The sequence below is a fragment of the Eumetopias jubatus genome, unplaced genomic scaffold, assembly GCF_037043125.1.
Source record: "Eumetopias jubatus isolate StellerSeaLion01/CBP00866 unplaced genomic scaffold, mEumJub1_p1.0 scaffold_9, whole genome shotgun sequence".
NCBI lineage: Eukaryota > Metazoa > Chordata > Mammalia > Carnivora > Otariidae > Eumetopias > Eumetopias jubatus.
Window position 1 is genome coordinate 48,854,182 of NW_028274815.1, and position 22,209 is coordinate 48,876,390.

At 48.2% G+C, this 22,209-nt stretch overlaps 1 protein-coding gene across 1 annotated transcript in view; it reads left to right on the plus strand.

The window, feature by feature from the left end:
* Positions 1–14,933, plus strand: part of TACR1 (tachykinin receptor 1) — a 157,959-nt gene extending 143,026 nt beyond the window's left edge. The window contains exons 3-5 of the mRNA XM_028116311.1: positions 11,070–11,220; positions 12,991–13,187; positions 14,645–14,933. Coding sequence (XP_027972112.1) covers positions 11,070–11,220; positions 12,991–13,187; positions 14,645–14,933 — 637 coding nt within the window. The remainder of the gene's footprint in view (positions 1–11,069; positions 11,221–12,990; positions 13,188–14,644) is intronic.
* Positions 14,934–22,209: the final 7,276 nt, after the last annotated feature.

Here is a 22,209-nt window from a genome sequence, read left to right on the forward strand (position 1 = left end):
AGCAAGGAGGATTCCACTGCAGTGACAGTCAGCCAACCTCAAGCAGAGCAGAGCACAATAGAGTTAACTATCTGGAGGGGCCTAACTATCAGATAGATAGTTAACTATCTGAGGGTGGGTGAGCAATATCAGGAAAACATTTATCAGTGCTCACTAATCCTCGGAAAAAAACATGTCACAGACAAAATGCAGTCTTGTTCTCAGTGGGGTTGTAATGAACCAAGGAACCTTGCAAAGCTCATGCTACATTGGTAAACACTGGACCAAAGTGCATACTGGAAAATGGCATCATGAGGGATTGGGGGGTGAGGTGTGCAGGGTACAACGAATGCAAGCCCATAAGATGCATGCTGCTTTAACGTGGTGGTGGTAGGGGAAATGCCAGTAACCCAAATGAAATGCTGATTGGTCCAGGTGATAGTTGCAGTTTGGCGCCACCTGGTGGTGGTTGTCTTCTCGGACGTCAATAGCTGGGCTGTGTAGTTCTGGGGTTTCCAGAACTACCATGGGGATTCCAGGAATATCTACATGATTTGATGTGATCCGCCAGGCTGAGAAGATTGACCAGGGAACAGAGTATAGACTCAGGGACTCCATGTCTGTCTCCCTGCCTCCTGAGACAGAGTCTCCCTCTCCACCACATTCCCTACCCCACCAAACAAGAACCTTCACCCACCATGGGAACTCTGTGGCCACCAGGGTCTCTGACCAGCCCCTTGGCCCCACGCTGGAAATCAGTCCTCCTCCTTCATTTCCTCAAAGCCCCGCTGACACTGAGCTATTGGGTGGGGCATATTTTACAGAACATTAGAGGAGTAATTATAGAAATCAGAGAATTACAGCAGAGGATAGGATTGTTCTTTCTTGAATTTACTCACAGCTACCCTTGTCTTTGCAATCTGATGAGCAGTTCTCACCATGGGCAAGTTGTTGCTGGCGGTGCCCTTTCACAAGTCCCTGCTTCCGATCCTGGGGCTCAGGAACACTCGCGCTTGCTCTTTCTCTTGCTTGTTCCTTGTACTGTTGATATTCTCCCCCCTGCCCCCAACCAGAGACAGGTTTAGCATTTTTCTCCCTACCTCAAATTAAGCTTTTGGCCTATCTTTTCTTGTCCCCAAACACAATAAAGTCCTCAGCCAGATCAAGGACCATCTGATTTATTCTCTTCTCTCAGCATTGGGAAGTGCGCAGAAGCTTTGGAATTCAGGGTTTATTTTTTCTTTAACATAGAAACCAGTGAAAATTTCAGGTAGGAGTATTATCTTCCCGTCTCTACCCCATTCCCATTCTGCCCCTGAGCAAACTGGAAGGAGGAGGGGTGTGGGTAAGGGAGTCTAGTTTCTTTCTGCCGGAGTCCATTGTTTACATTTCTCTTGTTAGAGCATTTCCAAACTCTGGAGCCATTCCTGGCACACATCCTCTTTTGTTCTCTTCATCTGAGAGAGCTAGCTGACCAAGAAAAAATCTGAAACCAGGACATCATGAGAGCCAGTGCGGGGATGAGGCCAGTGAATTTGCCATGTGATATCTTCTAGAAAGCTGAAAGTCTGGCTGCAAATAACTGAAACTATCCCCTGACCCTCTTCTTAAGAAATGTGAAGGTCTGGGCGCCTGGGTGGCTCAGTTGGTTGAGCGACTGCCTTCAGCTCAGGTCATGATCCTGGAGTCCCGGGATCGAGTCCCGCATCGGGCTTCCTGCTCGGCGGGGAGTCTGCTTCTCCCTCTGACCCTCTTCCCTCTCATGCTTTCTATCTCTCATTCTCTCTCTCTCTCAAATAAATGAATAAAATCTTAAAAAAAAAAAATAAAGCAAGTACTTTAAAAAAAAAAAGAAATGTGAAGGTCTGGAGATATTTTATTTTGGAGAACTGAGTAAAATAGTAGAAGAGATTTACTGTCATGGAGAAAAGATACACTACAAAGCCACCAAAAAATGAGAGAGTGTGGAGATGGCACCAGAAAGAAAGATCGATCAAGGAAACAGAGCGAAAGCCCCAAACAGAGCCAAGGAATCATTGAAGAAAACGATTTGGAGCCTTTCGTCATAATACTCACCAAAATAAATCCCTGATGGACTGAATAGTTATAATGCAAATAATCAAATAAATGAACTGGAAGAAAATATGAGTGAATATTTCCATGATTTTAGTATTGGGAAGGCAATTCTAAGTATAATATGATAGAAGCCATAAAGAGTTCTCACAAATTAGTAAGGACCGTAGGAATACCCCAATGTAAAATCAAGCAAATTATATAAGCAATCAATTTGGAAAAGAAGACATGACAGTGATAAAAAAGCATAATTATAAAATTTCAGTGCATAATGAATCAAGAATATTAAAAGTAAACTATCATGCTGTCGAAGACTAGAAGACTTACTAACACCCGGTGCCGCTGTGCAGGGAAAGGGAAAGCCCCAAGGCCACGGGTGGTGTAAACTGGCAGGTATTCTCTGACAAGTGACAAGATATACCAAACCTTTAAGGACACTTTAACTTAATTCCGGTGAATTAATCCTTGGGAAATAAGAATGAGAGCAAAGGCATGAATTCAACATGTTAATTACAGTATTGATTAAATATCAAAACATAGGAAACAACCCAAATGTCCCAATTAGAAGACGGGCTGAATACACATGTACCTCCATAAAATGGGGCATCATCACACCCATGAGAAACGTTGTTATAGAAAAATATTTATTGGCATAAACAGAGGATTGTGACACAGTGTGCTTTTTGAAGTAATATAAAATACACTTACGTATGTATAAATGTGAGTGTGCGTGTGCATATAGGTATAGGATGACGTTAGTCATTTTTAATAAAATTTATTTCAAGGTCATGGGATTATAGGAACTTCTAAAGTTTCTCTTTTTTTAAACATTTTTTAAATTTTAGGTGGAGAGAGAGAGCCCATGCTCGTGCGCACATGAATGGGGGAGGGGGAGAGGGAGAGAATCCTCAAGCAGACTCCCCACTGAGCACATGGCCCCACTCCAGGCTCCATCTCGCAACCCATGAGATCATGACCTGAGCTGAAACCAAGAGTTTTCGGACACGACCAACGGAGCCACCCAGGCGCCCCCTAAAGCTTTTCTTTTAACCCTTGTCCATATTTTCAAATCCACAATGAATATATAGTGCTTGCAACAAGAAAACTATTGATTAAAGAATGAAACCGTAGGAAATGCTTGGGCCTCCAGGCTCTGTGCTTATAGGACATGCATTCAAGTGGATGCTAGACACACTACCGAGGAGGATGCCCTCAGGGGGACTTCTTGCTGGTGTGGGGATGGAGCAGGGAAGAATTCTAATGTCCTTCCAAGCCTGAGATGCTCTCTTTCTATGAAACATTTCCTTGGTACCACTTCTGCAAGGGTGATTAAAGAATATCGTTGGGCTCTGCCTCCAAGGACCATAGCATCTAATGAAGCAGATAAAATATAAAAAGTTGCCTGGAGAAGAACACATCAAAATTATGACTTGTATGGTTTGGACGGTGCCCGACGAAGAAATGTACTTTATTTCCTGTCTTGTTCACAGGCAGGAGCTGAGCGACTACCTCCAGGAGGCAGGACCATTCGGGGGTAGGAATTTTGTGAACCCAATCTTTCCGTGAATTCAATGAATTCACTTGAGCATCTGCCTCGATTGGTCAAAGCACATCCTAAAAGAGGCTGACTTAGGGGCATTTGTGCCCCGAGTTGGTGGCTGGATGCAGTCTTGATGGAGGGTTGATCCTGGCCCCTCTTCTGAAGCACAGGGAGAAGGACATGTACTCACATGACCGTACGCCAGGGTAGACCGGGCACAAGCGGGGGAGGGTACTTGGGGGCTTCAGTAGCCCCTGCCTTGTCAACCAACACACAGATGGCTTCCTTGGGTCCCTGCCCTCCCCTCCCTCTCGTGACCCAACATTTTAAGAATGGAGTCCCGCCTACTGCCCCCACTTCCTCATTCCCCATCAGCCAGCTCACCTGCTCTAGCCTTCGCGACCACCCCGAAAATATTGACTCCCCACTTCCTCATTCCCCATCAGCCAGCTCACCTGCTCTAGCCTTCGCGACCACCCCGAAAATATTGACTCCGCTGCTCACCTCCTCTTTCCAAAACCACAGAGCAAGTTCCAGTCCTCATCCCACCCGCTGCCCTCCCAAGGCCCCTCCCCCAGACGGGCTCCACCAGCCCCTGGACCCGCCCTCCCTTCCCTCCGCTCCCTCCCGGTCCTTCTTCCCTCCTTGCCCTGGGCTCACCCCCACTCTCCTCTCTCCCCCGCATCCCCTCATCTTCTCAGGGTTTGGGGACACCCAAGGGCTCCAAATCTAGTCTTCATCCAGGTGTTTTGTCCTAGCTCCAGCCAGATCCAGATGTCCAACTGCCTGCCTGAAGGTCAGCGTGTCCAAACGTCAACCTGCTGACCTCCCCCAGCAAGCCGGCTCCTCTTCCACGGTCCCCATACCAGCAACAGTTGGCCTCACTCTCCCCTATTCACCCAGGCCAGAAATCCGGCTAAATTGCCCCATCGGCTGTCAAGCCCACCAGCCACAGCACCCCTTGGAGACTTCCCCGCCTCCCCATTCTGCCGTGGCTCTAGCTCAGGCCATTGTCACCTCCAGCCCAGATCCCTGCCCAGCATCCTAAAGGCTGGCGCCTCTAGCCTGGCCGGCCTCCATCCAAGCCCTGCCTCCATCAGAGCACAAGCATCTGACCATGTCACTCCCTGTTTAAAACCATCTCATGGTTTCCATCAACTTCAGAATACATTATAAGTTCTCCAGCCTGTCATAAAATGCCCTTCATGATTTGGCCTTGGTCTGCCTTTCTGGCCAAGTCTCCTGATACGTCCTCACCGGGTCACATTCCATTCAGTCCAAAACACAGCACAGCACCCCACCATGCCAAGATCCTCCGTCAGTGCCTTTGCCCTTGCCGTTCTCCCTCCCCGAAGTGCCTGCCTCCTGCTGATATATCAGGGCCCGGCCAAGCACCCCTCCTCCAGGAAGCTTCCGTGATTGGCTTGGTTGAGAGTCTCACTTCTGCATTCTCATTCCTCTCCACGCACTTAGTAACAAAATGCCTACGGTAGTCAGAGTAATTTTTAAATTATTGATATATGTATCTATTTTTTATATTTCATATATATTTATAAAGGCCTCTGACACCTTTCTCAGTGTCTCCACTCGGCTTGAAGAGGTAACCACTGTCTGTCACTTCCCGTGTCACATTCCTTGGCACTTCTCTGTGTCCCCCGCAGACTGAGCTCCTGGTGATGAGACCCGACGCTTGGGCCCTTCACATAGGGCCAGGCATGTAGGAGGTGCGGAATAAACACTTGCAGAACTTATAAACTAGTAGATTGTCATTTCCATCTGCCTCCAAAAGGGCTGCCAGGGGCTTTGGGATTTGGTCTAATATCTAGAAGTGAAAGTGAACCAAGAAATATATGGATTTTTCTTCCTTTTACTATGAAGAAACCACACTTATCTGCAAAGAAGACAAGTTCTTGGGAGGAAGAAGTCAAGCAGGCATCTAGCACTGTGCTCTAAGAAGCAAGAGCCTGAGGGCTATTGGCGGGAGAGCGGGAGGGGGTGCTACTCAGCTCGTGTCCAACGAGGGGTGGCCCCACAAGTCTGGGATGCAAAGAAGGCTCTGGGGACAGGCGTGCTCCCGGTCACCTCAAGCTTGCAGGACCATCCCAGGAGGCGGACTCAGCTTGTTGCCCGTGGCCTAGGATGGAGTAGTGAAAGCTGCAGGCCCCAGGTTCTCAGTCTGAGGCACTGCATCGGTCCGCAGGTGCCGGCAGCAGGAGGCTCAGCGACAATGACTCTCAGCCCCAGCTGTGAGGAGAACCACGTGGGAGCTTCTGAAAACTCCGAGACCCAGGCAGCCCTGCAGGCCAGGCTTCAATCAGAAGCTGAGGGTGGAGTCCACACCCTGGAATTTTTCAGCACTCCCCAGGTGATTCCAATGTGCAGCCAAGATGGAGAGCCGTGTGCTTCAAACTTGAACTTGCGCATTGAACCACCAGGGAGTCTTGTTAAAATACACATTCTGATTTGGCGCATCCGGGGTGAGGCCTGAGAACCTGTAACTCTCACAAGCCCCAGGTATCGCTGATGGAGCTGGCTTTATGGCCAGTGAGCGGCACGTCACAGGGGGTATTCAAGAAGTAAATGGCTGATTACATGGTATGGAAAGTGTGGAGAGGGTTAATGCATTGGATAAGGGTTAGGATTACATCAGTGCTCATCAGCCTTTCTGTTACAGCTGAAGTCTCCCCCACCACCACCAAACGGCATCATCCACAGAAAGTCACACATAAACCCAGCAAAGCAGAGTTGCTTGTTAGAGTGAAAGCAGGAACCCCAGAGCCCTGCCCTCTCAGCCCCCTTCATCCCCCACTTCAGGCACCTAGAACCTCCATGAAGTGCATTAGAAGATGCACTGGATACTATTTAATACACCCATGTATCTGATTTCAGATGCTGGGGATTATTTCAGAGACTGTTGGTGCTTGAACAACAAGGTGATTCCAGATAGTGAGACATTAAGTAAACCTGGATTAGTGAGCATTAAGGCATTAAGGACAGGCGAATCTGCAGGATCTGGGATGACACAGTCTGTATTTAGCAAGTTTATCCTGTAAAATGTGCTGCTTCCACCAACAGAATTTAATGATCAGAGTCCATGCACGTATCTCATCAAGTGGGAAGGCAGCCAAGCCATCCCTGCTGTCACAGCCTCTTGCTGTCCCTCCTGGTCCTCTCTCTGACTCACCTCTGATGCATCCCTGATCCCTCTTCTCTTCTCCCAAGGCAGATATTAATTCTGAGAGCTGATAAAACCCTGCCTGGCAGGAACCTAGGGAATATCAGAGTTGAGAGTCAAACAATAGCATGGAGCCACACATAATAAGATTACACAGGTTCCATTGGCCGGCTCTCTAAAATAATGATTTTGGCAAAAAAAACTACCAAACAGGATTATCTTCAATTAACTACAAGGATATGATAAAATTTCTCCAAGAAAGTGTCAAGATGGGAGAAATGTATTTATTTTCCTATCTTCTACTGATGGAGTTTCATTCAAGAGCCATTTAGAAGTTTTGATAACTCAGACATTGTTTAAATTGAGTATTTGCCATTTCTATGTAAAAGGGGTTTATCTGAGCAAGATTTAGGGGGATGCATTTAAACTTTGATCCCATCCAAGAATCAAACCTACAGGTTGGTTTGTTTTTGTTTTTTTGTTTTTTTGTTTTTTATGATTTTGGAGAGGGAGGTTGTTGAGGGGTTCCTGGAGGGAGCAGAAGACTGTGCATCTGAAGACCTAAAGACCCCAGCTCCACTAGAATGTTCTTAATGGACTTTTTAAATTAAGTTTATTGCAATAAAATATATATAACATAAAATGTACCATTATACATTCCTGGTATTGTTGCAACCATCACCACGCTCCGTTTCCAGAACTTTTCCACTATCCCAGATTCTGTACCTATTATCTCATCCTCTCCTCCTAGCCCCTGGCAACCTCTATTCTACTTTCTGTTCTTATTAATTTGCCTGTTCTAGATATTTCATATAAGCGGAATCATACCATATTTGTCCTCCTGTGTCTGGCTTATTCACCTAACATAATGTTTGCAAGGTTCATCCATTTTGTACCCCGTATCAGAACTTCATTCCTTTTTATGGCTGAATAATATTCCATCATTAATTATATACCACATTTGGTTTATCCACTCAACTTTTGAGGGCCATTTTGGTTATCTCCACCTTTGGGCTATGGTGAATAGTGCTGCTAGGAACATTGGTGTGGAAGTATCTCTTTTGAGTTCCTGCTTCCAAATCTTCTGAGCATACATCTAGAAGTGGAATCGTGGAGTCATATTTCTGTTATTCTTCATTATCCCTGTTCTAGAATGGACAGGTTAATGCTCTAACTGATTATAATACTTTTTAACTGAAATTAAGTTACCATACTTTCTGTTGTTTACAAATAAATAAGAAAATAACTTTTCCTTCTTAAAAAAAAAAAAAAGAGGCTGGGGGCTCCGGGGTGGCTCAGTCAGTTAAGCATCCGACTCTTGATCTCAGCTCAGGTCTTGATCTCAGGGTTGTGAGTTCAAGCCCCACACTGGGCTCCATGCTGGGCCTGGAGCCTACTTGGGGGAAAAAAAAAAAAAAAGAAAGGTTGATAAGTTATGTTTAGTGATTCAGCTTCGCATTTTCCTAATGGTCTAATCTGATCTGTGATTTTCCAAAGGGCACTTTGTTTTAAAGTGTAAGTTTTATTTTCTATTCAGGTATGGCGAGGCCAAAAATGAGGACATGATTGCCATGGAAAAGATAATTTATTACTCATAGTTCCCAGGACGAAGGGGCAGACGTGCCACACAGGGCCACAGGCAGAGAGAGAGCATGGGGGAACTTCAGGAAAGACTTTATTGTGTGTTCCAGAGAAGGAATGGGTGAGGCAGGGTAAACAGGCTTAGAATTGGCTAGTTTGAATCATTTCCGTGGGTTCCGTGCCCCTGACTGCCCGAGGTGGCCCTGGGGTGACTATGGCTGCCAGATAGCATCCCACAGTGTAAAAGCCCCTGAGAAAACAGGTGGGGGTATGGGCCCTGGGTTGGTTAGTTTATATATGAAAGTCACCCCAACACAAGTTATCTCTAGGAATCAACTGGCACAAGGAGGGACAGTCCTTTCCAGGTCAGCAAGGCCTAGACCTCAAAGCACCAGATACAGAAACTAAAAAAATATGGTTAACACACACTTTAAGTGAAGTCATAAATCTCAAACAATGGGGTTCCAACGGGCTTGCAGACCTTGGACCTGAAACAGTGCTTCTCAGGGCTAACCAAGTATCCGAATAACTTGGAGAATTTTCTCAACTGTGGTTTCATGCTTCTACACTCAAGGCCAATTAAATGTCCATCTCTGAGCACCGATCATTTTAAAAGCTCCCCTGGTGATTCTCATGATTCCCGGCTTGAGAGCTGTCAATTTAGGACAGTGTTTCTCAAAGTCTGAACCTGGACCAGCAGCAGCAGTATGGCCTAGGAATTTGTTAGAAATGCAGATTCTCAGGAGGGCGCTTGGGTGGCTCCGTTGGCTAAGTGTCTGACTTTGGCTCAGGTCATGTTCTCAAGGTCCTGGAATCGAGGCCCGTGGCAGGCTCCCTGCTCAGCAAGAAGTCTGCTTGTCCCTCTGCTCCTCCCCCCTGCTCATGCACGCTCTCTCTCTCTCTCTCTCCCTCTCTCAAATAAAATAAATAAAATCTTTAAAAATAATAAATAAAAAATAAAATAAATGCAGATTCTCAGGCATACCCCAGACCTGCTAAGTGGGAAAGTCTAGGTGTGGTCCAGCCCTTTGTGTTCAAACAAGCCCCCCAGGTGATTCTGAAGCTGGCTCAAGTTGGGAACCACTGGTCCAGGGTAAGGAGCACAGGTGAGGACTGCACAGTCCTCCCATCATGTCCTTGACCCCCAGCCTGATGAGACTGGAGCAGCCTGTCTGCACAAAATGGATGCGCTCAGCACCCTGCTTTGCTGATCTGTGGTGCGCTACTTAAGAGCTCTTCAAGGGTCCTCAAGTTGCAAATTTTAATATTCAGAGGAAGCTGAATAAGTAGTAAAACTGTGGGGCAAAAAAGTGATTGAAAACATAGTACCGATAAAGGAGAGAAATGAAATAAATAAGTGGGTTTTCCTTGTTGGGGAAAAAAAATCATTTCAGAGAATAAGCATAAACAGAGTGGAATAAAATACCATTGGGTGACCTTTCTCCAGTGACAAGAAGCTGGTTCTGGGGTCACAGTCCTGCCTTCTTATCCCGGCTCCTCTTTTTAGCAGCTGTGAATTTGGGAAAGTTAATTAATTTCTAACCTTCAGTTTCCTCATCTATAAAATGGGATTATGATGGTAGCTACCTAATCATTTGTTTTCAGGATCAAATAAGAATAATATAGTTGAGTAGTTGAGTGCTTGGCTTTGTGCTCTTCACTAATTGAAATCTAACTACCCTTTCTGCTATGAATACCGTACATTATTATTAGCACAGTGATCTAGAGTGAACTCCCCAAAATATTAGCTGTTCCCACTACGATTATTACTATTAGGAGACTGAGCCTCTCCATTAAGCTTACACCAGGAGAAAGGGGCTACAATTAGCCAGACATGTCAAGGACCCCCTGAGAAAAATATCCTTTCTCAAAATAAAAAAAAAATTATTTGAGTGTCCTACTTAGAAAGATCCTTGCCTTAAACAGAATAGGATAAGGTATGCTGTTGTAACAAACCTCAAAATCTCAGGGGCTTAACATGGCAAAGGTTTCTTTCCTGCCCTTGTTCCAGTCAAACTCAAGTCAGTTGGTATCTGGCCTGCGAGTTGTAACTCAGAGACCCGGGAAGCTTCCATCTGGAGATAAATTTTTAAGGGCCAGGCTTAGAAGTGGCTTATACTTTGTGGCTTTCACCCACTGATCCTAGTTCTAAGATAAATGTAATCTCTCTCCTCCAAGCTAATTATTCTTATACCCGTGAATCCATTTGTCATGCAGAATGGATGAGAGCTCACCAACCCTTCAGTAGCTCTCATCTGAATGTACAAATTGGCCCACACTCCTGCACCAAAACTGAGCCTAAATGTAATCTGACTGGTATAAACCGAGTGGTACAACCACCTCCTGCATTCTAGAGACTATACTTCTATTAATGCAGCCTCGGGTTGCATTTTTTTGGAGGGAGAGTGTCAGGAATATTGAACCTACTATCAACTAAAATTGTCATACGTATACAACGGATTCAGTTCCCTTTCATCGGTGTTTATTCTTCTCTTCAATCTCAACAGGAATCTCTATTACGGAAAGAGTCCGCAAGAAAAACATAAGTTGAAGAGATTTGTTTTCTCTAGTTTATCCATTTATGTATCACCCAACCATTCAATGCAGGCGGCAAGCCTCCCTGGGTGTGCCTTGTCATCCAAATGCTGAGAAAGGTAGTTGTCAAGCTTTGACCACCCCTGTTATTTCTTAGACGGACGCCTCCCATGCTCCTTGTTGCAGGTACCACATCTGTGTGACTGTGCTGATCTACTTCCTCCCCTTGCTGGTGATCGGCTATGCGTACACGGTGGTGGGAATCACTCTGTGGGCCAGCGAGATCCCTGGGGACTCCTCGGACCGTTACCAGGAGCAGGTCTCTGCCAAGCGCAAGGTAATCGAAGAGCAAGAGCATCTGACCCACCCTGGCACAGGTGATAGGCTGGCAGGCACCGGAGCCCCAGAGCCTCCCGAGGCCCAGAGGCTGCAAGCACAAAACATTCCTGGGTCTGTGGAACAGTGGAGGGGAGGGCGGGGATGTGGGGCGGGAGAGGGAAGAGACCTTTCTTCGTCGTATTTGTAACCTGGGCCCACCTGTACAGGCAGGAGCCACTTCCTTCTTGCCTTAAGAGTAATTGGCAACCCGTCAAGCTATTAACATGCACACACATACACTACACACGCGCGCACGCACACACATTTAACTACAAAGGCAGTGAAGAGCTATTAAGTCCTCTTTTATTATTAGGGTTCGGCAAAATAATACATTCACTTGATTCAAACATCAAAAAGTATCAAAAGGAACAAAATCAGTGATGGAGAACAGACCAGGTGTTGCCACGGGTTATACCGGGGGGAGAGTCTGCCTATAAAAGGGCAGCATGAGTGAGTTTTTTTGTGGTGATGGATCAGGTCTGTATCCTGATTGTGGTGGGGTTTTCACCATCTATGCATGTGACGCAATTTCATAGAACTATACACCAAAAAAGAATGAGTGCATGCAAAAACTGGCAAAATGCAAATGCAGTCTGAAGTTGAGGTAATAGCGCTGTGCTAATGTTGATTTCCTCATTAATCACGTGATAGAGTTGTGTAAGATGAGATCGCTGGAGGTACCTGGGAATTCTCCGTACTACTGTTGCAAGTTCTTGGGAGTCTTAAATTATTTCAAAATCAAAAGTCCAAAGATATATGGAGTCTTACCATGAAAGGGCTCCCTCCTTTCCAGGTCTTCCATCTACCCAGTTCCCAAATGCGCAGGTGTGCGCACGCGCACACGCACACCACAGTAACCACTGTTATTTGTTATTAATCCGTCCAGATATTACAATGTATTTATAAGCCAAATATATAGTCTTTTCTTTTTTACACAATAAATACACACTTCTTCCCCTCCCTTTTTTCGCTTAACAGTATCCACAAGATATATCGAAAACCGATACATCAAGAGCTTTCTAATTTTTTCTCTTTTGGTACCTCTTTACATAGTATCTCATTAGTGGATGCTAGTTAGTTTTTCTCTGAAGGTTTCGTGGGGATAAAAAGGAACATGTTACATCACCCACTGTTCATAAAAACCCTTGAAATCCCCTTTTGCCATCTGGTGCTCCCCTGCTGCCGCTCTCCAGACCCCTCCCTTCCCCTTCCTTGCCCAGGTACTGCCCTGGCCCGTGGTTCCTCCCCACACACCCCCGCTGCTTCCTCCCCCTTCCTGGATCTCTACCCCCTGAACACCCATTCCCCTGGGTCTGCCCACCCTTGGCTTCTCCACTCACTGCCCAGAAGGATGATAGAACACAGAGGTTCTCAAACATGAGTGTGTCTCAGAATCATCTGAACGCCTTGTCAGACACAGAATTCTGGGTTTCATCCCCAGGGTTTCTGATTCTGTGAGTGTGGAATGGGGTCCCAGAATCTACATTTCTGACGAGTTCCCAAATGATGTCACGAAGCTGGTCCCAGAGCCACACTCTGAGAACTACTGACGTAATCAAAGTCCCTTGGTACTGCACATAAACTGTCCTTCCTCCTCCTCGAAAGGGGTTATTATCAATACTTCCCAGCCTGTACTGCACTGAGTGCGGCGAGAGGGTGGGAGAAGAGAGAACCATGAGAAAAGGTGGTCTGACCTGTCTCACCCTCTTGGAGTCTCACCTCTTGCCAGGTGGTCAAGATGATGATCATCGTGGTGTGCACCTTCGCCATCTGCTGGCTGCCCTTCCATATCTTCTTCCTCCTGCCTTACATCAACCCTGATCTCTACCTGGAGAAGTTCATTCAGCAGGTCTACCTGGCCATCATGTGGCTGGCCATGAGCTCCACCATGTACAACCCCATCATCTACTGCTGCCTCAACGACAGGTGAGGACCCCATCCCCCACACTCACTCTGGGGGCAATAAGATCATTTGTCTCCATAGCAGCCAAGCATCCAACCTAAATGAGCCTCTGGGAGACAAAAGGGAGTGGTAGGGACTGCAGCAAAAAATGACCACGCCACTCAAGCCCTACTAATTATTGCCATGCAGGATTGCGAACCCAAAGTGGGCATTTTTTTTCCTTTCCAAGAAGAACCAGAAATCCGCATTTTTGTGTGAGGTCTTCTAACTTTTGAACACTGGCAACTAAGGTAGTGGGGGTGGGGGTGCACATTAAAAAAAAACCTCTGTCATTGATGCATATAAAGAGGTCTGCAAGCTGGATCCTGTTCACGGCCTGGGAGTTTGGTCACTCTGCCCTACAGGTCCACGCACAGGGGGCTGTGCGTGCAGAGAGGGAGAGAGAGAGAGAGAGGGAGTCAGAGAGAGTCATGCACAGAGACACTGACGGCACCAGAACACCATTCTCCACGGGGCATCTTTCCCCTCACTGGTCTCTCACTTTCCCCTTCCCATCCATCCCATCATACAATCCAGGCAGCTTTCTCCAGTTTCTTCCAGCAGCTCCAGCAGGACTGGGTAAGCAAAAGGCCCTGATTCGGCCCTGACTTGGCCACACCAGTCAGGAGAGCTGTCCTAGTAGAAGAAGCCAACCTTGGACAAGTAAGAGAAGGGGGAGCCCATCAGGGACGGCGGTCAGCAATAGGGAATTCGGGTCCGTGCGCAGAGTCCCCAGGAGGCAGCTCAGTCCCTCAGCTGGGAAAGGAGGCAGGGCCAGGGGGAGGAATAAAATGCTTGTCACGGTCTTTCTAGCTTTCGGTCATCAGCCTATAAAGTGCCTTCTGTGAATGAGACACTCAGGTGCTGTGAATTTGGTGGCAGCCATTCTCTTGAACGTATCCAGATGCTGTCTGTTAGGTTAACTCACGGATTCATCTGGGGTTAAATATCCCAGCAAGTCTTTAAGTAAAGGCTGATTCTCCCAGTTTATCAAACCAGGGACCTGAGGCACACGGAAGGGACGTGACTGAAGTGAACCTCAGTCAGCAGGCTCCTCGAGAGACAGGAGTCCTGACACGTGGGTTTCCTGCCCAGTGACGAGCACAGTACCGAGCACACAGCAAACACTTGGCGGACGCTTTGGTTAGTGTTGAATCGATCCAGCGTGGGCTGAGGTGTGGGTGGAGGCAGCAGAGTTCAGGGGTCACCCTCAGTCAGTACAGGCATTTCACGCGAGCCTGGGGTCTAGTCCTGGACTGTGCCTTCATGACTGACCTTCAAATCGTTTTGGCCTTAATGTCTCCAGCTGTCAGTATAAAAACCAATAAGAGAGAGTTATGCTCGGGTATGTCCACGTGTGCAAGAGCTGAGACAGTGGGGGGAATGCCCTCTAGGAGCAGGCTGTCCCCGAGGGTCACCTCTCCATCTGCTCTCTCGCCAGGTTCCGTCTGGGCTTCAAGCATGCCTTCCGGTGCTGCCCCTTTATCAGTGCCGGCGACTACGAGGGGCTCGAAATGAAATCCACCCGCTACCTCCAAACCCAGGGCAGCGTGTATAAGGTCAGCCGCCTGGAGACCACCGTCTCCACAGTGGTGGGGGCCCACGAGGAGGAGCCAGAGGATGGTCCCAAGACCATACCCTCGGCTCTGGACCTGACCTCCAATGGCTCCTCTCGCGACTCCAAGACCGTGACAGAGAGCTTCAGCTTCTACTCCAACATGCTCTCCTAGACCACAGGTCCTCAGCAGGGGCGGCCACCACCATCTGTGTCTTGCTTCACTCCATGCATGGATAACGCCTTGATCTAGAAACCATCAAAAACACCCTCACATTGGGGCTTGTGAGAAAAAAAAAAAAAAAACCCTGGTTTCTTCTGTGACTTTGTCATCCCCCATGCTGTGTGACCCAAGGCAAATCATTGAACTTCTCTGAGCTTGTAAAATGGCAAGGTTGAACTTGATTTTCCCTGCAATCCCTGCCATAATTCTAAAATTAACTTTGGTTGTATGTGGGGGCTCATTCCAGGAGGAATCCTGTAGCACCTGGATTTGCCTGGAGCCCCTGTCTTACTTCAGTGAAGCTGTCCTCAGTCATGTGCAGATTACCCTCCTTTAGCTGGTCTTTACATCAACCTCACATCAACCTTCACTCGACAGGGTGAACAAAACAAGGAACTACGTAAAATCTGAAGGAAAGATTTAACTCCGTCTTCTAAGCATCTATGAAAAGGAGGCACGGATGTCTTCCTTTAGGCACCTCAGTATTTCAGTGCATCGAAACATCCTGAGATTGAGAACCTCACGTTCATCTGCATTCTGTCCCTAGGGACGGTCCTGAGCGACCAGTGTGGCAGAATATGTCCGCTGATGCAAGCTAATGTCAGCTACACACCAAGAATCGGGAGGCCTGTGCCATACTTAATCTATCTGAGCTTCTTCCCTTATTTGTAAAACCATGGATGAAATAACCTAAGTATCCTTTTTAACATTCAAGAGTTCAAGAACTGTATGAGTTTTTTGTTTGTTTCACCAAAAATTGGTGGTCTCAAAAGGACTAGGAATAGCAAGGTCAGTGACTTAATACCCAGTTCCTGGAGAGTAGCAACTCCTAAAATGTGTCAATATCCATATCAAACGTTCTCTGGTTTATCCTAAAACCATGAGTACCTTCCTTCTTCTGGAACATTTTGGTCTTTGACAGAGCAGAGGACTTCATGTCAAAGCCTGCCTCTCACCATCAGATGTTAACAGGCCAAGTCCCACAGCTGGAGATGCCACCAGGGAGGATGAACACAGGCACTCCCTGCCCTGGCCTTGTGGGGTATCTTAGGGCAGGGACACTAATGCAGTCTTAGCTTTCTACCAGCATAAGGCATGTGCTCAGATATCCAATGAACGAGGAGGCTGCCCCCTGCAGCCCCACTTGTGGGAAGAGGTCACCTTGTATCTTCCCTTCTGATTCTCTGAATCTTCCCTTCCTGCCCCCATGGCTTTACTGGCCAGCTGTCTATGAGGGGTGGGATGTCCCACCCACCCCACGGGCCAGTCAGTCTACCAAGAGCCATGAATTTAATCCTGCCTATCCCACTAGAGCTTTGAGGTGTCCAGCAGGTGAGCACGCAGTTTCTCTCTGTCTCCCAGATTTGCGTTTTGTCCAGATGTGGCTGAAAGCAGAAGTCTCAAGTACAATCCATCAATGTCCTCTTTGTGGTTTGAAGAATGGATGCACCTGTGCTGCATTTGCAGCACTGAGGGAGACCAATGCGGCTCCCAGGCTTTACAGCCTTCACCAGCCTTGCAGGCTAGAACCCTACCAGGGTATTGTCAGGCCGGGGGAGGTTGTATAGCAACAGTATAAGCCAGAACAACCCAAGAGCCATATTCTGCAAAGCAGCATGGGAAGGATTAAATAAACTAAATAAAACCAGCTCAGTGCAGATATATGAATGAAAGACATAATTTAAGGGCCAAAAAAAAAAAAAAAAAATCAATGCCCAAAGCATTAGTCATGCTTCCAATAAAGAATTGTGCCGTGTGTGGATCATTTACTCCAGAGGGGTATGTAAGGAACCAGCATGATCATGAGACATACCTACGAAGAAAGTGTCAAAGAATTGGAAACATCCTTTCTGTTGAAGAGGCGGGGGTTGAATTCAACAAGGATTTGTGGAGTACCTGCTCTGCGCTTAGCCCTGAGCTGGGGACACGAGACCCCTCCCACTCTTGAGGAAACTACCAGACTGGCTGTGGCTAAATCACCTTTCTTAGCGGGTCCAGACTGGTCATCGGGCAGGGAGGCAGCTGAGAAGCACATTCTCCCCAGGATTCTAAAGACCCACACTCAACATGGGTAATCAGGCCAAAGGCTAGGACCTTCAGAGAGCCTTTTGCGATGAGTTCACTGAGATTGTTGCCAAGGGAGCCACCAGTCGGTCCAGGGTAACTGAAGGGATGTGCTTGGACAGTGTCACCACTGCACATAATAAGGGAGACTATTGGATGGTCATGGCTGGTTCAAATATGGCAGAACATCCCTGCTGAGGGCCCAGCAAACCTTCCTCTGACCCACTGTCCAGCGCCCATTGAACTTATAAGAATGTTGTCAGCTCCCATGTGTGAGAAACACCATGATTTGCACCATGCATGAGTCTCATGCTTATGGCAATCTGTCGCCCTGTGTTTATCTCTTGAGCATTTTTCCTTGATATACTGTCCGGTAGTAATAGAATATCAGACATCATGGGGCCATCTTTGTTATGTTACTTCCAAAATGTGGGATCCAGTTGCTGTCAATGCATTATTTGTATTGTGCCAATCTCTCCTCTTCATTCTGTCACAGAGAAGAGCTGATACACATCATGGACTCACAATCAGACCACAGTAATTGAGGGGTGGGTGGGAGACCTTTCTGGGAGGGACTGAAGGGCAGGAACCCTCGTCTTCCTCACCCTCACCAGAATCCAAAGACACGCTGGAATGCCCTTTCCCTCGGAAGGACTAAGAGGACTCCTGGGAAAAGGGGACTCAGGAGCTGACCTCATTGACCTGGTTTTCGAGAAGAGTCCTGTAAGTGGAAGGGTTCATTCCTGAGGTTTCTGTTATCCAACCCAGGATCCTGGAAAGAACTTCCATTCATAAATAAAGTATGTGTTTGCCTCTCTCGTGATTCTGTCTCATCTCCAGGGAGCCTCAGGACGCTACAGGATGCTGAATGGGGTAGTATCATGAACCCTGCTAACTTGCATAGCCAGAAGGATGGAACCCAACACCCAACAAACTTAACTCTGTGACAAAATGGGTTGGCAGGTGGTGGGAGCTATTTGCAGGTGGGGATCTGGGAAGGGAAGGTGGGATTGTGTGAAGTGACCAACACTGTCACCTGTGAGCAGAGCTGTGTCCATGCAGATCTTCCCAGGACAGACACCAAGACAGAGTTAGAAGTGCAAGAGATTTATTGGGGGGACACCTGGGAAAGATGGGGGGAGAGGATGCAGGAGCCCGCACAGATCTGACCCGTATGATGAAATGGGGTGGGGAGGATGGGCAGGAAGAGCCTCAGACTTTGGTGTAGCTCTGAAAACTCTCAGCTGGCCCAACAATATCAAAGTTTGCTCATAGGGAAGCCCCGTGGTGGCAGAAATGGCCAGGCCTGGCACCCTTGCCACGGGTGCTCACTGGCTGAGAACTCTCTGGGGAGAGAGTGGGCTGCAGCTGAGCCCTGCCATGAATCCTGAGGCACTGCAGCTGAGGGCTATCAGCTGACCCCCCCGCTCAGTTCTCTTTTGAAGGGACATGAGAGCTGGGACCCCCATGACTGCCACCAGAGCTTGGGGCCAGCCCCCTGCGTTTAAAAACACATGTCAGGAAACCATTGGCCGAATGTGAAACCTTAATGGTAATGTCTGTGAACCTTGGCAACCTGCCTGCTACTTCCGGGGGCCACCCTGTACCACCTCACCTGCCAGGCACCTCCCCTAAAAGAGCAGTGGGCAGCCATCCGGACATGAAATGACAAAGGTCGTAACGGCATTTGAAAGAGGGAGTTTTGAGGAGAATATGGGCAGTTACCCAACATCCTGAGTATCAGACACAAATAATAAAAATGTTCCCATGCAAACTAAAGCATCTTAAACTGATATTCTTATATAAGCTTCAAGGGATCCACAGACCCCTGCAAGATTTCCACAAGTCACATGTAAGACATTGCATATGCGTGTGCATGTGTCCGTGTGTGTGTACTAAGAGGTGCAAAACCTGAATCTCCCCCAAAGAAATCATCCACCCTCTGTTCTCCTGAGAAGGAGAGAAATGAAATTGTTTGTAGGACAGGGCCGAGCAGCCTTGAGACCTTCAGACGCCGTGACCAGTAGAGGCAGCCTTGGAGAACCCAGAGCGGCTGCTGGGGAATTGGAAACCGCTTTGGAACAAGAGCATGATTCACCCGAGACACGCGGATGAATTAAAGCTGTAGAACATCGTTAAAGATGTTTGTGGCAGTAAAAACACCAAATTCATGATTAAGGAGTGTGCTCACTCTTCTCCATGAAACGATGAGTATTTGTTAGCTGAGGAAGGACTAACCTGAGTTGTGGGCAAACAAGTCAGGCCAGCTCCGGAGTACGGATATTCCTGTGGAAAGGCAAAGACATTTCATTTAGTCCCGTGTGGGCACGTGTGGCCTACAGACACACTGTGGATGCTTAGCCTCTGGAGCCGCAGCCGCCTTTGGTAACACGCCCTCCATCCCCCTCGCAGGGTGTGCACGTCCATGAGTGCATGTGAGAGTCCATGAGTGAACAGATCTTCTCAGCTCTGGAACCTGAGGGGAGATTTCAGTCAGAACCCCAAGTGGAGGTGGGCGAGGTGGGGGACACACCAAGCATGTTCCTCTCATCCATCTTCAAAGGCGAGGGGAGCATCTGGCTGTAGAAACTGCTTTCCTGACCCCCACAGGCAGTGTTCTGAGACACCCCCATTTCTCTGTGCTCAGTTGAGGAAAATGGGGAGGAAGGGGCCTGAGGCCGTGGCAGGGCCTATACACAAGCACCGAATCCTACATAATACGGTAGCGACCTTTGCTCCCGGCCTCCCTCTCGAGCAGCTGCTCAGCCAGCAAGGAGATGAGGCTGCTGAGTAGAAGCAAGTGACTACCGGGTATCGGCACTGACATGACGGCGCGCGCGGCGGCCCCTGCCCTGTCTCTCTCCCGTGACACGTTGGCCACATACATCCCCCCCGCCCAGCTACAGAGATTTTCATGCAGACAGATTCAAACCCAGGTCCCCTGCGTTGCGTGCACACGTGCCCTTTCTCTCATTCTGCCACTTTTTATTTCCAGTTTCCTTTTGTTCTCCCCTCTTTAGTCCATCCGTGGAAGCCCTCTCCTCCTGACACGCTCCCTGCTGAAATCTCCAGGTTGTAATGCCACAACCCTGGATGCCCTCCCGGTGCCCTCATCGACAAAGAGAGGATTTGGAGCGGTAGTGAGAATGCCCATCCCTAGCAGTCCCCTTTCCCATCCCATCTCCCCAAATCCCCCCTTGCCTGCCCCACGTACCCGCCCACCCACACTTGCCCTTCACCCCCTAACCCCACCTCCCACTCACCCCCTTTCCCGGATTTTGAGCTGCTTTCGGGACAGGACTCCTTAGTCCCTACACTTAAGAGCAGCAACTTCCCTCGCAGATCCGGCCTCCGGGCTGGGAGGGGAGAACAGCAGACTCGATGGGAGCACCATCAGCTCCTAGCCATGCCAACGTATGGACTTGGAGAACAACATTAATGCTCGAAGAGACCACCAGCCAGAGCGGAGGGAGAAGGGGAAGGCAGTGCATGTTCTCTGGGGCTTTGGTCGCTGCTTGCCGAGCCATGCCCATTGCCCTCTTGTTCGCTAACCACCACCTGGAACAGTACTTGTTCTGGCAGAAGAGTCCCACGGGGCGGTAACTATTGCTCCAAGACGGCAGCCACATGCATTGGTCCAGATGGGCAAAAAGAGATGCTGTGACAGCTGATGATGAACATGGCTCTGTTTTGACCTCCAAAATCTGGGGACAACCCAAACACTTTCTCACCAAGGGAAGCTGGTCTTTTCAGCTTACTTTATACCTCTGAAGATTTGGCAGCCGATAATTCAACTTCGTCCACTAAACATTTGCCTGACAACCAGGACGTTGCAGGTGCCCCGCTGGGGATTTGGAAATAGAAATTTCAATAGCACTTGGTCCCTGCTCTCCAGTTCAGAGGGGTAGAAAGATGTTCACCATAGCCCAGTGGGGGGAATGTCAAAGCAAGGATGCACACTCGATGCCACACCTCCCCAGATGTCACTAAAAGATGACAAAGTCTTCAGGCCAGTGTTCTCGTCAGTGGCAATAGGCAGGCAATCACTCACAGCAAACGTTTGCCCGTTGCAATGGCTCACTTCCAAAATCTCCCAGGTTTTCTTGTATGTAATGGGCACCCTTACTTTTCAGGGTCGTGAGTTTCCTTTCTCCGATGCATGCCCCCTTTCTACTGTTAATTTCAAATCCTCCCAAGTCAACAGCCAGACCCAGGGGAATGTAACGGCCACCACCGCTAGCGCCGCCTCTCGCCAAGTTCCTCATTGGTGCCTCAGGACTGCTCTCTGCTGCCCTCTGGAGGACCCTATAAAAATGCTCTATTTAAAAAAGCGCTCTGCCGGATGGTAAGGTGCTTGCTTTGAAGTGGCCGAGGAGTCAATGCCATGAGCATGATTTTCCTGTGCCTGGGCATTATTTAGGTTATAGATTTGAAGAAAGTAAGACACATATTAGAAAACACGGGGCCTGGAAAAAGAGACTTGTCATTATGGACAGACAGCCACTTGTGCTTCTGTTCCCACCAGGAAAACTCCCGATCTGATCCTGCGAGCCAATCGTAGGGCTCCACAATGGACTCCTTACGCCCCTCCCCTTCTCCCATCTCTGATCTGAAGATCCCCGGTTCCTAATCATGATATGCATTCTGCCAGCTCCCAGGAGCCCCACGATGGTCCTAATGCTCCAGTGGGATTGTCATAATGGTAGGATGCAGAGCAGTGGATGGCTAGGCCCACCACCCAGGAACATGCAGAGTGCAGGGCCCAGGCTCCCAGCAGCCCATGTAGAGATGCCATGCAAGGTCCTCTCTTTAAGAGACAATAAGGTTCTCTGCTTCTTATGCTGCTGATGCCAAGTTGTGGCTGGGCAGGCTCAGTTGCCCATCTAGGGCAATACCCGTGGGACAGGAAGCATTTATTTTGCATCAGATACTTTAGGCTAATCGGGGCCACTCTTGGCTTCAATCTACACTGGACTTGGATTGGGAACTGGACACCGTGGCTCAGAAGCATGAAGCCCCAGCAGCTTCTTACCCCTACCAGATGATTGTCATGGATCTTTCTGTAGATTTCCAGGGCAGAATTCAGTCCCCACATCTCCTAAGGGACAGTGCATAAATCCCCGTGACTGGAGTAGGCAGAATAGGATAACCCACACTCCAGGTG